This window comes from Saccostrea echinata, unplaced genomic scaffold (genome assembly GCF_033153115.1).
Source record: "Saccostrea echinata isolate AGI-Se365-2 ecotype Australia unplaced genomic scaffold, CSIRO_AGI_Sech_v1 ptg000029l, whole genome shotgun sequence".
In the NCBI taxonomy this organism is placed as follows: Eukaryota; Metazoa; Mollusca; class Bivalvia; order Ostreida; family Ostreidae; genus Saccostrea; species Saccostrea echinata.
The window spans coordinates 41058211-41073915 of record NW_026889778.1 but is presented as its reverse complement, the minus strand read 5'-3'; the positions used below and the strand labels follow the sequence as shown (position 1 = coordinate 41073915).

At 32.2% G+C, this 15705-nt stretch overlaps 2 protein-coding genes across 2 annotated transcripts in view; both read right to left on the bottom strand.

The window, feature by feature from the left end:
- LOC133195947 (potential E3 ubiquitin-protein ligase ariadne-2-like) overlaps nt 1-15705 on the bottom strand; it is a 191660-nt gene that overhangs the window by 21749 nt on the left and 154206 nt on the right. The gene's annotated exons all lie outside the window — the stretch shown is intronic.
- Nucleotides 4714-7154, bottom strand: LOC133195332 (toll-like receptor 2 type-2). The gene is made up of 2 exons (XM_061331178.1): nt 7066-7154; nt 4714-5248 (listed from the first exon to the last, which is right to left on the bottom strand). Exons 1-2 carry the CDS (start codon nt 7152-7154, stop codon nt 4714-4716), a joined length of 624 nt encoding a protein of 207 aa, XP_061187162.1.

The window sequence follows — 15705 nt, the reverse complement described above, 5'->3', positions numbered from 1 at the left end:
GTAACCTTACTGTTTGGCACGATTGAAAACGTTTTTGAAATCTTAAATTTCATATTTTACTTTATAAGTATTTCGCCGATATATAGGTACTGAAAAAAAAAAAATATCACAATACATCATTTGTCAGCGAACCGCAATATACCGGAATATCAATATTATTGCGCATCCCTATAGCAAAAATAATTTGGAGCTTCTTCAGCTATCTCAGATTATTATACCCGGAATTGACTAAAGATGGATTTTTTCCACATATAAAAATCAATTTTTAAAGTATTAACAAGTAGACAATATCACTGATTAAACGAAATCTTTGACTGTCTTAATTTAGAAGCAAGGTAAAATCAGTCATTATCATTTTCATAGACGTAAAGCTGAAACAGTCTGTTTGCACAATGCAATCATGTACCAGATACCTAAAGCTTGAAAATTAATGCTAAAACTAATTAATTTCCCTTATCATAAATTTAATTTACTTCAGGAAGACATTTATACATGTATCACTTTGATTGTTTAATTTAGGAAATGAAAAACAAAACGTGATTTTTTTTTCCTGTGCTGCTGTCCACCAAAATATGTGCAGTCTCCTCTAGATTTTAATTTCAGTTAACCATTTCTATATGTCAAGTTGTGCAATTCAAAGATGAAAGGGAAAAAAAATACGATCTTTTAAAGTCCTATAACATCTCAGTATAAAGGGCATTGAATTTTTAAGAAATGTACTTTTCAAGAATTTATTTAATCATTCAGGAAAAAAGAAACCATTGAAAGTGGAGCATATGGTTTAACACATCTGTAGGTGTTTAAATTGGTCAGTAATCCAAAGGTCGCTGGTACAAGCCCCGCTGTGGGCACCTGACAGGCCCGTAGAACGCGGTGGGGGGGGGCACTTTTTTCTGATTATTGTATTTTGTTATAGTAAATTTTCCTTTAGATGCTGATTGCTCCCCCCCCCCTTTCCAACCTTTTTATGCTGTAAGATCGAGCACTGGAAAATTCCAGAAATTGGACAGTAAATTTTCTTTTTTTTTTTTTAGCTTGTCAGATTTTCGGGAAATTGCCCCCCCCCCCCCCCCCCCCTTTGAAACCGTTGCCACGTACGGGCCTGCCTGATGTTGTGTGTTATGAAAAAAGGAAATAATATCAGGCTCTTATGTAGGATCGATTTTGAAAAGGGGGTCCATTATCGGGGAAAAATGACTGCTGAAAAAAATCTTTGACTAGCCCCCCCCCCACCCCCCACCCAGAGCATTCTCGTTACTTCAAATTTTGTTTTGGGGTTAGGGGAAGGGGATTAAGGTCCATTAATGGGGGGACCAACCCTTCAATGAATATATTTTTTCTAAATTAAAAGTAAAAATTTCCGTTCAGAAAAAGGGGTTGGGGGTTGGGGGTCTCATGCACCCCCCTCCCAAATCACCCCACCCCAAATTATATATTCCCTTATGTTATATGTTGGTAGCTAGTGAAATAGCTTTCCAGAAGTATTTGTATCAATTTCGAATTTCCCAATCTTTTTTAAAGACCAATTTAGAGGAAATAAATCCTTATACATGTATTGACCTGGAATGTCACGTGCAGGTAATATAACGTAGTATTTTTTCGACATTGTTGGCTCTCAGCCAATCAGAAAGAGAGGAATTATATAATAATAATACTGCCCCTTAAATAGACATGACGACCATTTGCAATTAAATGACTTAATTTTCAAGTCATATATAAAAAATTAAATATATCATAAAAATCCACTTCAATATGAACAGATTTCATGAGAATTTTTTTTATTCATAACATTGTATGAAAAAACGGGGGTTAGTAATGATTTTTTAAAGATAGGAAGTCTTATATGCAACTTTTCAGCAATATCTGCGATGTTTCACGCTTTCCGCATTTGAGAGAAATATATTTATTTTAACTCATATGGAGGATAATTTTAAGTCCATAGAATATATTTCAGAAATATACTATTGGTCTATGTTAAGGATTGATCGGATAATTTAAAAGCAAAATTGATATTGAACATTCTGTCTGTTTGATTCAGTAAACCAACCCCATCATGTACCCAATAGCTTCATCATGTATATAATAAAGTTTTGTCATCGCATGCCATATAGTTACTTGATACATGTAAGAAAGCGTATTAGGATCAATCTATGTGAAAAAAAAAAATTAAAAAGGAGTACATTAATTGTAATAACGCGAGGTGAAAAAGGCGTAATAACGTGAAGTGAAAAGGCTTTTTATTAACACATAAATATAGGATCTCCCATGATTTGTAGTTGGATATGATTTTATCCAACGAGTTGTGTGTTTTTTATCCCCGAGCCTTGGCGAGGGGATAAAAACACACAACGAGTTGGATAAAAGTCATATCCAACTACAAATCATGGGAGATTCTTTTTATCCCATGTTTAATACTTCACAACCAATGTTTTACACTGTTTTATATAGGACTCCACTTTATTTTACTTCATCGCGCTAACGCAAAAACCATTGTGACGTCACAACTGTGGATTATGAAAAAATTATCCAATGAGTCATATCCACGGGATAAAGGGGTAAACATGGGATAAAAAAACGTTATAGCGCCGTAATAAAAGGCGCTATATAGTGCGGAAAAAGGACCCAATTAATATCTTTCACAAAGGCGTCATTCGACGCAAAGGGACTGGAGTTATTACGCGAAAAAATCGTTATAATTATAACGCAAATAGACGTTAACACGACTTTTAAAAAGTTGTTATAAAGTGAAGAAAAAAGGCGTTGTAACGCGAAGTGAAAATGCATCATTACGCCTTTCAAAAAGGCATTATTATACTTTCCAAAATGTCGTTCTTACGCCTTTTATTGAATCTTTGCTTTGTGAATATCAAATATCCATGCTCAGGCAAATTCTCATCAATATTTAGTTGCTTTAAAGAGGACCTTGTAGAAGACTTTAATCGCTCATTTTTTTAAAAAAAACATAGCATCCTTGCAAGGTTATCATTTTTAAGTATTTTTTTCCAAACTCAAAAAAAAAATTAAATAAAAAAAATAATGAAAACACTCGTTTATATTCAAGGATTTATCTCATTATTACACATTTTATATCTGATTAGATACACATTAAATTTCTCCAAGTATCAAGGGCATACGCAACGTAGTTTGAACTTTATTGTCTTTTTCCCTGGAGTTAAAGAGTTCCAATACTTAAAGGAACTGTGTGCTACATTCGTATGTCTATATATGCCGTTGTACGTCTTCTAAAACAAGTTTGGATAAACAAAACATCTAGAATATGTGTTTAGTAATTTTTGTGTATTTTTCTTTGAATTATACAAGAATTTTCACCAATTGATATCTTTCCAAAACCCCTGGTAATGCATGCTGATTTTTTGTCAACGAACATCTGATGGCACTACAATCTTAAATTAAGAATATTTTGAAAAATTATCAGTAGGTAAGGTACGTTGCGTATGTCCTTAATGGTCAACTTTGCTTCTTTTTGAACTACCCAGGTAATATCTTCTTGTATAACGTGATATACCTCAAGTATGTTCGAGGATTAAAAATTATTGATCATAATATTGAATCTTCTTATATCTTAAGAATGTTAGTATTCTTACATTTCATGCATATTTCGATATGTTAATCTTTTTAAATACGATTCAACCAAACATACACATAAATCAATTTAAATATCAAACAAGTAATACATCAGTAGATTGTCAATTAAATTCAAAACATTTCGCGAATCATGACGAATCCTCACAAAAGAGCAGCAAAAATAATGATGCTCATATAATGACGATTTTAAGGAAGCTCTAAACACTGCACACTAAAGAGTTTTACTTATAGGGTAGTTTTATGCAGTTAGAGTGATCTGCCCTTAGAAGTAAGATAGAAAAAATGGTTATTTACAGTTAATTAAACAATTTGTAATAGATCAGAATATTCCTAACATTATATTAGACCGAGAATAAGTAATTGAATTCATTTTTTCCATTAATTTTCCCAATGTAAGTAAACATCAGTGATTTCTGCTCACTCACGAATAGTCCATTGCAGGTATCTCATGTTGAAAATGAACTAAATAGTCTCAATATGCACACCTTTATATGATATATTTTTCTCCAAGTCCAAAAAGCACTTTTTGTTAGTGTTTAGAGCTTCCTTAATAATGTTTTGCACTTATATTAACAGAGACTATGACGTAGTCAATTAAGCCATGTGACGTGTGTCCTGCTACTTGTTAACAGCGAATGAAAACGTAGGAGTTTGTGTTTAAAATGATGCTTTGTTTGTATCAAAAACATGATGATAGGAATGATAATTAAATTTGAAAATGTAACATATATCATGAAACACCCTATATATTCCTCCAAAATAAGTAATTATCTACAGCAGAGTAAAGTTGCGCCATAGTGTGAGTACAAATAACTTTATAACAAAGTTGACATAATTCCAGCAACACGCAAGAGAGAATACACGGCCATACATTTGATCCTCAATAAACGATGAACTCTGTCATTGTCCTTTTGAAGAAGCACATGAATTCCTTCGACTTGTTGTACGCAAGGAAAAGAAGATTCATCCTTTAATTGAGTCGAATTGTTGATAAATACCAGGTAATAGTAATATAAATAACTGGATTTTTATGAATTCTTTACTACATACAATAACTTGCGACAAATAAATTAGAAGTCATGATTTACGAAAAAAAATTCTTTCCATTTAATCCAATTGCAAAGAGGTGAATAATTCTTCCCAAAATCTCATCATGTTTTCTTCATTTTCAGGCCATCGAATACTTATGATTGACCACCATATGTATCTCAAGTCTTTTGGCATTCTTTCCACAGAAATGCCGTCTTTGATGATCACTATTATGGATTTTTGTCTGTGATTGTGAAAGGCATGAGTCACTACCATTTGCACGACATAGGAATCCCATCCACTTTTCAAGAAGTCTTCCGTTACCAGAATTATAACTTTCTTGCTATCGTCGATGTACTGCAGGAGTTGCTCAGCTTTTGATATACCAGGGACAAAATCTTTATCCGGTAAGCTTATTTGGAAGCCTAAATGGATTAATTTTCTATACAGAGTTATACATGCTAGACGATAGTCTTCTTCTGCGTATGACACAAAAGCATGAAATTTGAATTGTTTTGTCTTTACCACATGTGCATGCATGATACCTTTCCATCGACTACGCAGGCGCAGAATGATATAATCAACATGGACACGATATTTTTTAAAAAATGATGCCGTCAATAATATGGGTATTAGAAGTACCAACAAAATGGAAGAACACGTCAACCACATGTATGCTTGACATTTTTTTTCAAATTCTATGAATGTTTTTTCCTGAAAAAAATCTGTTAATGATACCAATTTGCTAACGCAAAGAGTTTTTTTCAAATCTCCAAATCTGTGTTGATTGTCTTTCATCCACTTGAGAAAAGAAATGTGAGTACATTCACAGTTTATTGGGTTTCCTTCGATATAAAGTTTTATATACTTATGCAATGTTAATAATTTGTCGATGTCAGATTTGGGAAAAAAGGATATTTTATTAAATCGCATGTATAGTTGATCCAGCTTGTGCAAATTTGAGACAGGAATCGATGATAACTTGTTGTTATCGAGATTTAAAGTGGAAAGAGAAAGCTCCTGATCTTCAAACATAGTATGCGGCAAAAAAGATAGAGAATTCTGGCTTAAATCCACAACCTTTAGTCTATTAAGCCCAAAGAAAAGTTTTCCATTCTAAAAGTATCGACACACTTAAGATTTGTATTACTCGCGGAAAATTTTTCCAGGTTTGTAGCGAATTGTAATAGTGGATAGTTCATTTCATTGCACAGGTTATTAGATATGTCAAGAATTTTTAAAGATGGCGTCTGTAACGGAGCTAAAAATTTGCATGAGACTTGTGTATTTGCTACATACAATTCTTTTAAACCTTCACCAGATAAAGTCATGTCAAAGGGAAGTGACACAGTAAAAGGAAGAAGGACATTGTTAGAAACCTGTAATATTGTTAAATGTTTTGACAGATTTAAAGTAAAAATTCTCTTTTTGAAACCAATACGACATGAATCACTTTGGTTAGATATTTTACCAACAATACCATGATAATTGTTCGAACTGGTAATGAAAACCTGTAGTCTCGGATATCGTGCAAGAAAATCCGAAACTAAAGCAATCTTTACAAACTCTATCTTATTTACAGATACGTCAAGGTACTCAATGCATTGACCAATTCTTGTGTTTAGGGGGCTATCCAAAATGCCAGTTATCCTGTTTCTGCTAAGAATGACTTTCGTGGTGCAGGTATTGAACAAATATCTACAATTTATCTTGTTAAGAAAAACGTTTCTTTCTACATAATTTGGTATATTTAAATAAGCAATTATATAATCCATTGTCCTATTCTGAAGACACTTTAAGGAATATAATGCGACGTTCAAATCACACATTCCACCAAATTCAATATACACACCTTTCAAAACAGGAAATGAGCAAAAGATTTCTTCACTTACATCACTATAAACCATGTTCCTGAATCTTAATTCCAAATAATATATAGGAGAGTTAGACAAACCAGCAAAAGTGGTTCTTGTTAAATGAAATTTTGAATTTTCTGTAAGCAAGTTAACAGCTTTCAACTGTGTTAACTTTTTAAATGGCTCTTTAAAATGGAATCCTTCGAAGACCCCTATTGTCAAACTTTCCAAAGTCTGTAGTCTGGAGATCTCAATATCTGGATATCCTAGATGTTTAAATGCATTTTGATGTATGCGCAAAATTTTCAGCTTAGTTATATTAGCGAAGGAGTTATTTGCCAGAGACCATTTTCCTAGTTTGCAGTTAGAGAGATCAAGAACACACAAGTTCACTAAAGATCCGAAAGCAGATTTTCTGATGAGTTTTACTTTATTGAACTGTAGATAGAGAGAGGTTATATTTTGCAACAATTTGATATTAACGCTAGAAAACATTTCAGAAGATATCGTGGTGAAATTGTTTCCGGAAAGATCCATAGCCAAGGACTTGTCTTGAAATCTATCTGGGATGTTCCGAGGAACTATTCGCATATTAAGCTTACTGCAAACAAATAACCAGCCACGATTCCCACATTCATCTATGTAAGGCTTGAAGGTACACATCTTAGAACTAGTTTGTTCTGTAATCTCTAAAATCCATTATAAGAAATCTTAATATTTGTCAAGGATACAACACTTGTACTTTTAAATGAAATGGGAAATGATATACACTGTATACGCGTATCTTGGTTTTTTTTAAACCTAAATATCTAAACATTAATTGATAAGAACAGGAAAACTTACAATGAGTATATATATATATAAGAAAGAGGAAGTATAACTTACTCAATGCATGAAAAATCATAAAAAGACACTTGACGATCGTAAGATGAGCCATCACAGTAATCACAGGTTACGATTTCTTACTTCTTAGAGTAAAAAATTCTTCAGTCTTGTATCAAATATCATTTGGAGATCTGAAGAAAAAACCAATTCTAGTAAATGTTCAGAAAGGTTTAATGTTCTATTTTTAAATATGTATATATATATTTACAATATTGGAGATACTGATAACGTTTATTCAGTACACAACACACAAAGTGCATTGTTTAGTTGTAAGTGAGAAATTCTGAAAGGATCATTCTCTATATCATTTGCGGCCTAAGATGACTTCAAATTTTCAGAAAGTATTTTTTCTTTTAAAAACTGCATAAATAAAACTAGACTAATGGCCCACTTTAATGATAAATTTTGATTGTTTAATGAAGCTAAAGTATTTTTTATTATATATGGTCACAAGGTAATGTACTATCAGTCCGTATCAGCATTAGGGTTATGGAAAAACTCAAGAGGGTTGGTGTTTTAGGCAGCTCGTACACATGTCATAACCATCTTTAATCAACACCAAAAGAAACTGGGTTATAAGCCGAGCTATATGCTTACATAACCACGGATAAAAAATCAATATATTTATTTCTCACAAATTTCACTTTTTCTTAAATTTAGGTAATGTTTATATATAACCAATTGCATAAAAGTTGATAATGCGTGAATACAGTAACTGTGAAATTGATTATGATTAACACAACAAAATGGCAAAACACTCAACTTTCACCAAAAAAAAAAAAAAAAAAAAAAAAAAAAAAAAAAAAAAACTACATAAATTGGATGCATGCTATGAGTACATTTTTTTTTAAATAGAGTGGATCATCGTTCCAATTTTTTGAAAACGAAAAATGAAATGCAATCGAAAGATGTTTCTTTTTACACTTTCAAAAATTTGGTGCTAAGACCCCCTCTACATAAAATATTAAGTTTACTTAGTTGAACTGAGGACGTTTATTGAGGAAAGTGTTCGAATCATGCTCTGATGTTCTGATTTTTTTTTTTTTGGTATTATTATATACAATGTATACATATTAAGGACAGATGATACAAACAATTTTTTTTTTGGAGGGGACTTAATATTATGTCACAGTTTTAGAAAAGTGGATAATTCTTTGATTTTTTTCCCCTTAGACTCGGAGAATGAAATACCTTCCATATTTCCCCCTAAAAGTATGCAACTAGAGTAATCATGGTAAAATTGTTAAATCATTCATTTACCCTCTTTTTTCTTCAAAAATCTTTCTAAGGGAGCACAGAGTGAACTGATATTACATTTACTAAATAACATGTTGTATTTCCTTGCATAAAAGAAATGGCACTTGGGAAATATTAGATGATACTTCAATAAAATTAAAAATATGGACAAATCACACTAGTAAAGGTTTACAGATGAAAATAAATTTCAGAATATGTTAGCTTGGTGCTTAAAGTGCAATGTAAAATTAAAAAGAATATACCAAGCCAGGTGAATTTTATGAAACAAAATGGTAAAAATCACATATGCTGAGTTTTACTAAAACTGTGACAATTCAGTTGCGGATTTAAGGGGGAGGCACACCCGGCACGGGCCCCCTAAAATTGTCAAAGTTAGCGTAAGTCATGGTTTTTGTCGAGAAAATGTAAGATGTCTACTCGGTACACCTCATTTTTATCCTACAAGATCTTTAGAATCCTGGACCTACTTGGGGACTCAAGGCGGCCCCCAGACCCCCTGCCTACTTATTGCACCCCCTAACTTCAATTCCTGGATCCGCGCCTGGACATGATATGAAGTCTCCTCCAAAGAAAAAAAATGTTTGTATCATCTGTCCTTAATAATATCTACACAAAACGTGTTAACACTCAATATACAGATTACAGAATAGAATTCACTACCCGTTTTAGGAATTCAGAAAATGAAGGTCTCGTATTTAGCTTGACAATGTTTAGAATCGAGATTTCATCAATTTGACAAGTACTGTACACATCTAAATACCTAGTGTTATGATTATGTATTATAAGGGTTTATAAATGACAAATTATCAATTATCAATTTATTTCTATATATTTGATCTATTATTTTTCGGTCTTGTTTGACATCCGTAGTTGAAGGTTAATTGTTTCTATTTGATGTTTAGAAAGGGCATTTTTGCACATGGTAGCAATATCTAATCCTTGAAATCTCTTTCCTGTCTCACTATATCAATGTCATTTACTCATACGTGTTATCAACTTTATGGTTTTATGGTTGTATCTTAGGATTGTGTTCTTTGAATTTGTTATGTTTAGCTCTACCTAATTTCAGTCTTGTAAATTAATGTCATACAGATTCCCCCCGTTCATGCAACTTTGTTATCCTTAAGTTAATTGGCTGGACAGTACGGAAGTGGGCGGAGTTGTCGAAGATTAGATGTGAGTGAGTTTGTATGTGAGTCAAATCTACAATTTTTTTTTCGTTAAATTCAGTTCGTTCTAAATTGCATTTTGTGAAATTAATATTTTTGGACATGTAATAAATTCTAACTTTTAAAACCGTTTTATCATTTGACAAACAATATTACACTAGGTAAATTCGTTCAGTTGAGATATTTCCGATATATACGTACATGCATAGCCGCAAAACGGGCATTGGCATCTGGCTCGACTAATCCCCCTACTTTCTTTGCTTGTAAACTTCTTATAAACACAAAACGTGACTACCAGGTTATGGATTTGGTTAAAAGTTGTTATGACATCTGAATATTTTTTTACGATATTTGCAGGAAAAGCTAATTACTCTTATCATAAATTTTCATTTAGAGAGCAGGTTTCTATTTATTAAAGAAGAATTAATATAAGCCATGAATTTTTACTCGAAAAATGCCAACTTTTTACTTGAAGAAATGTAGAATGAAGGAACTGGAAAGACTGGATGTCATGAAATTACACATAAAGACAAGTCGTATTGAACTGTCTGCTAAAAATAGAGAAAAATTAAGTACTATAAAGAGTGAACTTTATTTAAACTAACTATTATTATTCATAATTATACTTTAGTCTATTTTTGCTACTTCTTTGTAACTATTTATCCTTACTTGGAGTACCATATACCTAGTTGTACTCGATATGTTAAAAGCTATCCATGTTGAAGTGGGAAGATACATTTGCTTATTTTGTCATTAACTTATTTTTATTATTTTTTTTTTTTACAGATGTACATTTTATAGATAGGGAATTACTGACATGAAATAAAAGTTTCATAATGGGAATTCTCGCCTCGAACTTTCCGAAGGATTGTCATATTTTTCTATATGAGTGAAATAGGGTCAAAGTATATTATGTTATCTTAACACACATTTTTGGTAGCATTATTAGCAAAGAGAATAGCAGTTTGTCTTAGAAAATTAAATGCGAAGAGGGAGGGGGTTCCTAAAGGTCACATTTGATGAATAATTGAATATTGTTTAAGGCCATTTAAGAATTCTTAACCCAGAATGATGGAGAGATCGTCCACTTTAGGTGAAGTGTCACAATTTTAAATATTGCATTGTGTTTCATTATACATGTATAACCAATGCCTACCGTAACACGGTACCCCCTTTTTAAAGGCAATATCCAAAAGACCAATGAGTTTTACTTTTTAAGCTCAGGACTTAGCAAAGGAACAGTCACTAAGCGCATTAAACACCTCAGTTTTTGCATTGGGAACGAGAATTGAGCCCTCGGGCATAAAGCGAGCGTCATACCCTTAGGAACTATTTGTTCCTGGGGTGTTGTAGAAAACTGTTACAGTGTTGTCCATGGATATACTTAAACTTTTGACTGCAAGACTGTTAGAGTCATCTGTGCATCTGATGAGGGAAAATGTTTTGCAGGTCTATTGCCGTATTATTTACTAAACATTTCAAGAGGAATTAATGTCTTAAAAAGAGAACATTTAATTTGTTATCTGAACTTAAATTTTTTAAATATTTTCTGCGATAGAAGTTCGTTACCGAAAATAATGTCCTCATGCAGCCTTCAATGTCGTAAATATTCCTTAGCCCCCCCCCCCCCCAAAATCTATAATTGTAAAATATATGGAATAAAAGTTGAACATGCAAGGTTTTCTCAACGAAGAAAAGGTTTATCTTTGTATATTCAGAAAAAGTCCTTTTTTGCATAGTCAAGCAATTGACATACTTCTTCGTTGATTGAACATTGATTGAGCATTTAAAATACAATGTCGTCTCCTTGTCACTTACGAGGGATGTTCAACAAATAATGTGTTATTCTTTTTTTAACATATTACCTCGGGGGGAAAGGGAGGGGATAGTCGTTCCTTTTCAAGATTCAGAAAGTGTCATCAATAAAAATTAAATCTTCAGTCGGAAAGCTTCACCTTTTTCTGTTGCACTGTAGGAAAACGGCTATTTTTTCGAATAAAGGACAGATCAAAGTCCAATGATAAAGTTATGAAATAAATTCAAACAATAAAACCCCCCACATAAAAATCATTTAGCCTGTTATTTTATCAGTAACAAATAGTTTTGGTAAAAATACTTGTGTTTATTTGCAAAACCAATGCTAAAGTTTAAGTCGAATTTATGAGCTCGGTGTAGACACAGCCAGATTTAAATGGATGCGTAATTAAAAAGCATGGGATAGGGGTTTGGACCACCAAGGTTCCTGTCTACAGATTGGATACTAAATACAAAACACAGTCATTAATGCTTTTTACAAATCAAAATTTTTTATTGCATGACATTACTATAAAGGGAAAATACTGAAGAGAAATTTTATAGTACTTGTATATATAATTATAATGTATCACTCACTTGGATTACCTTTCATATAGAATTATGTTCTGCTCTTAATTCAAAACATGCCAAAGAACAAAAGAAATGTAGACTTTTACTTAAACAATAAAGCTTTTATAAGTAAATCTGACTAACCTTCAGACCAAAAATATGATCTTTAAAAATTTAGTGTTAGTCTTACCTACAACCTGATGAATATCATTGAAGAAAAATCATGATAACAACTCCTTTTTGAATAAAAAACAACCTTCAAATGACAGGGTTTTCCAACATCTTCTAAACAATTTACTGGGAAATTTTTACAAAGACATCGCTTGTGAATCAAACTTAAGAAACACAGCTAGATATGAATGACATGGTCGCTGAAGCAAGAACTTACATTGGACGGTCTTATATGTTTTGTTGCCTTCAATATTAATTTTCTTTATTCGGTTGAATTGTTCCGCGATAGAAAATCTGCAGACTCAACCTCCGCAGTAAAGATTTCATCAATTATTAAATACGCCAAGTGTTTGTACTTTGAACGTATAAATTAAACTCTCAGGAAATTGCCTTTAGTGTATTGAGAATTATATATGGAAAAGGCGCAATTGGTTTAGAAATTTAAATATTAAAAAATATTAATTCTTAATTAATCATTGAATTATATATGAGAACAAATACATGTAAAAATACTGAATATTTTTCACAACAAGGAAACATACCTATTGTTTCTAGGTAGCTATAAAATAATCAGGCTAAAAATTCATATTAGTTCCTTAAAAATTTGAGATTTTTTTTAACCTTAATAAAATTTGATCATTTCCTCTTTTATTTAGAACACCGTGTGAAAAAAAAATTGTAGGCTCCCATATCTGTTTAAATTTTTAAACGATGAATAGGCTAAATGGAATTTATGCTCAACTTGATAGCAGCTGATATTAAAAAATTCTAAGGCAATTTATAAATTCTGAATTGGTTCCTTAAACAGTTTGAGGAAGAAAAAAAAAGAACAACCAAGAACTTACAGATTCCGAATTATATGATAATAATAATAAAAAAATCTTCATGATATTCGCAGGATAAAGGGAAACTACTTTTTGTTATGTTTGTTGTTTGTAGCAGCTAAAATAGATTGAGCTTGAACAGGTTTATATATTGTACCGGTTTCCACAAGCTTCATTCGCGCATCTAGTAATCATATACTTCAAAAGTTCAAAAAAAAAAAAAAAAAAAAAAAAAAAAAAAAAAAAAAAAAATTAAAAAAAAAAAAATGTATCAAGAACTAAAGAATATATCTTTCGATAAAATAAACGATTTATATTTCATGTAATTCCAAAAGGTAAAAATAAATTTCCTTATCGAAAATTTAGAATTCAAGAACAAAAGAATTTCCTGTTTATAAAATAGATTATAGAGCGATCAGATAACCAGTCAGTTGATATTCGATACTACCGCATACTTTTTATTGTTTTGTGAAATCTTTACATGAATGTATGTAAGTTTTCAAACTCTGTTTACTTGAATTTTTAAAACAAATAACTGTATTTCATAAATATCTATATTTCTTCCCTACACGACCGGACCTTAAATGTTTAAATGATCTAAAATGTCAGAATACATATCTTTTAGAAGGAATGTGACCACACATTATTAGTCTGGTCTGATTAACAGAAAGAAAATATCCAACGACTAAAAGTCATTATTTGGCATAACATGGTTTTAAAAAGCCAATTAAGTATGCTGAGTCTGATAAAATATACTCGCCATCTGAAAGATGGCGTTAAAAAGGTCATAATGGCAATTAAAAATGACGGATCTCCAATTTATCAAATTCTCTCAATGTCCTTTTATCGGGAGAGAAGAATGATGGTGGAAGAATTTAAATTTTGAAATTAAGCTGTTTCCGCAAAAATAAGAAAAAATTCTTTGTTTTTCTGTTTATCATTTTTCCTCATTGTTCAGGAAATTGCATTCTATATAAATTGCTGTTTTCATCCAAATCTTACTATAATTCCACAACTGGTGGTGCAGTATCAAGTTATCATATCTAGACAGCTCTTTTGAAAAGTTTAGGCATAAGTACAGGGGTGTATACAGCAAACAACAATTTTTCAACTTCCATCCCATCTCAGTTGGTCATGGTAATATGGGTTTACCAACATTTGCTTGTTTCCATATCAGTGTCAGGTATTGTGCTCACTTTATATGAATATGAAAAGCATTACTAGTCAGAGGCATATTCTCGGAGGTGCATGGAGGTGGGCGTGGGGAATCGGTATTTGAATTTCCAAATAATTCATTCCGAAGCGTGTTAGGGGACATTGAGCCTTGCATATACAATTGAAAGTCAGTTAGTTCACTCTCTCCTAAATCCTTGACAAGATTGTAGTTGTCAGGAAGGATTTCTGTTATACGCCGTAAAAATACAAGTAAAATGATAATGCTACGTTCTGTTATTGCGTAAAACGAAACCAAATCACTTGGTAGCTATGGAGAAGTTACCATATGAAAAGAAGTTTTCCACAAGCTTTACTTTCTTTACAACATCATTTGTGTGACCCCAAACATGTTCAATTGAAACCTTTCAGAGTATTCTTATTTTAGTCTTACTCAAATAAAAGTCCTTCTTTAAAAGAATCTGAAAGGGGGGGGGGTGTTATTATTCTACGGATATTATTTTTCTTCTTGTAGGGTATGCAGATTTTAAGGGAGGGCTTCTGCGGACATTTCTGAATGTAAAATAATGACGATGGGTCATTTTCTATGTCAAAAAGGACCCAAGTTATTATACGACGGGGTTTAACCTGACCAGCCGAACTCCATTATGCATACAATCATTGTCTTTGAACAATATATCAAATGCATTCAACAACCAATCATCATGGGCGGACCACACATGATGTAAAGGACTACTTTCTATATACTAACAGCTTCAAGTAAATCTTTCAAAGCATGATCAGTATTTAAGTTTTTTTTTTATCAATGAGATGCAAACATTTATAGATACATGATGAATAAACTGACGTATTCTCCATATGCGCAAGAATTTAATTAACTTCTAAACGGAACGCACCCTTCCTATCAATGTAAAGTTATTCGTCCATTGGTATTTCGAGTACGTCTAACTCGTACATTAGTTAGTTCGTTCGTAAGGTACTTGTCTATTCTGTATATTCTCCGTCAGTACGTCGTCGTTGGCCACAAGATTACACTTCTCAATCATTTCATTTCAAAGGAATAGTTACTTTTGTGCTTTATGTTGATGGAATCCTTGACCTGATTAGCTCTATAAATACATCAAATATTGCAAGTGCAGTAACTAGATTTATGTTTCAAACCCTCTCCCATGTCTGATTTTCTCCCTTTCATTGATGAACTACCTTGAGAATGCAAGTATCTTACTATGCATTCTCATATGAAGAAAGATACCTACCGCCCTCAGCATTTCGTTAACTGTATCTCTCACTGCTACCATTTCAATTATTCGAACTCTTCATTCAGCGAACAATGTTAAGAGCTTCCTTAAAATGTGACACATTGAATTACAT

Excerpts from the sequence above, each read along its gene's own strand:
- LOC133195332 (XM_061331178.1), bottom strand. The coding sequence starts at position 7,154 with ATGTGTACCTTCAAGCCTTACATAGATGAATGTGGGAATCGTGGCTGG. Across the intron at positions 5,249-7,065 it reads AATATGCGAATAGTTCCTCG|ATCATTTTTTAAAAAATATC; the intron begins GAACATCCCAGA and ends ATTATTGACGGC.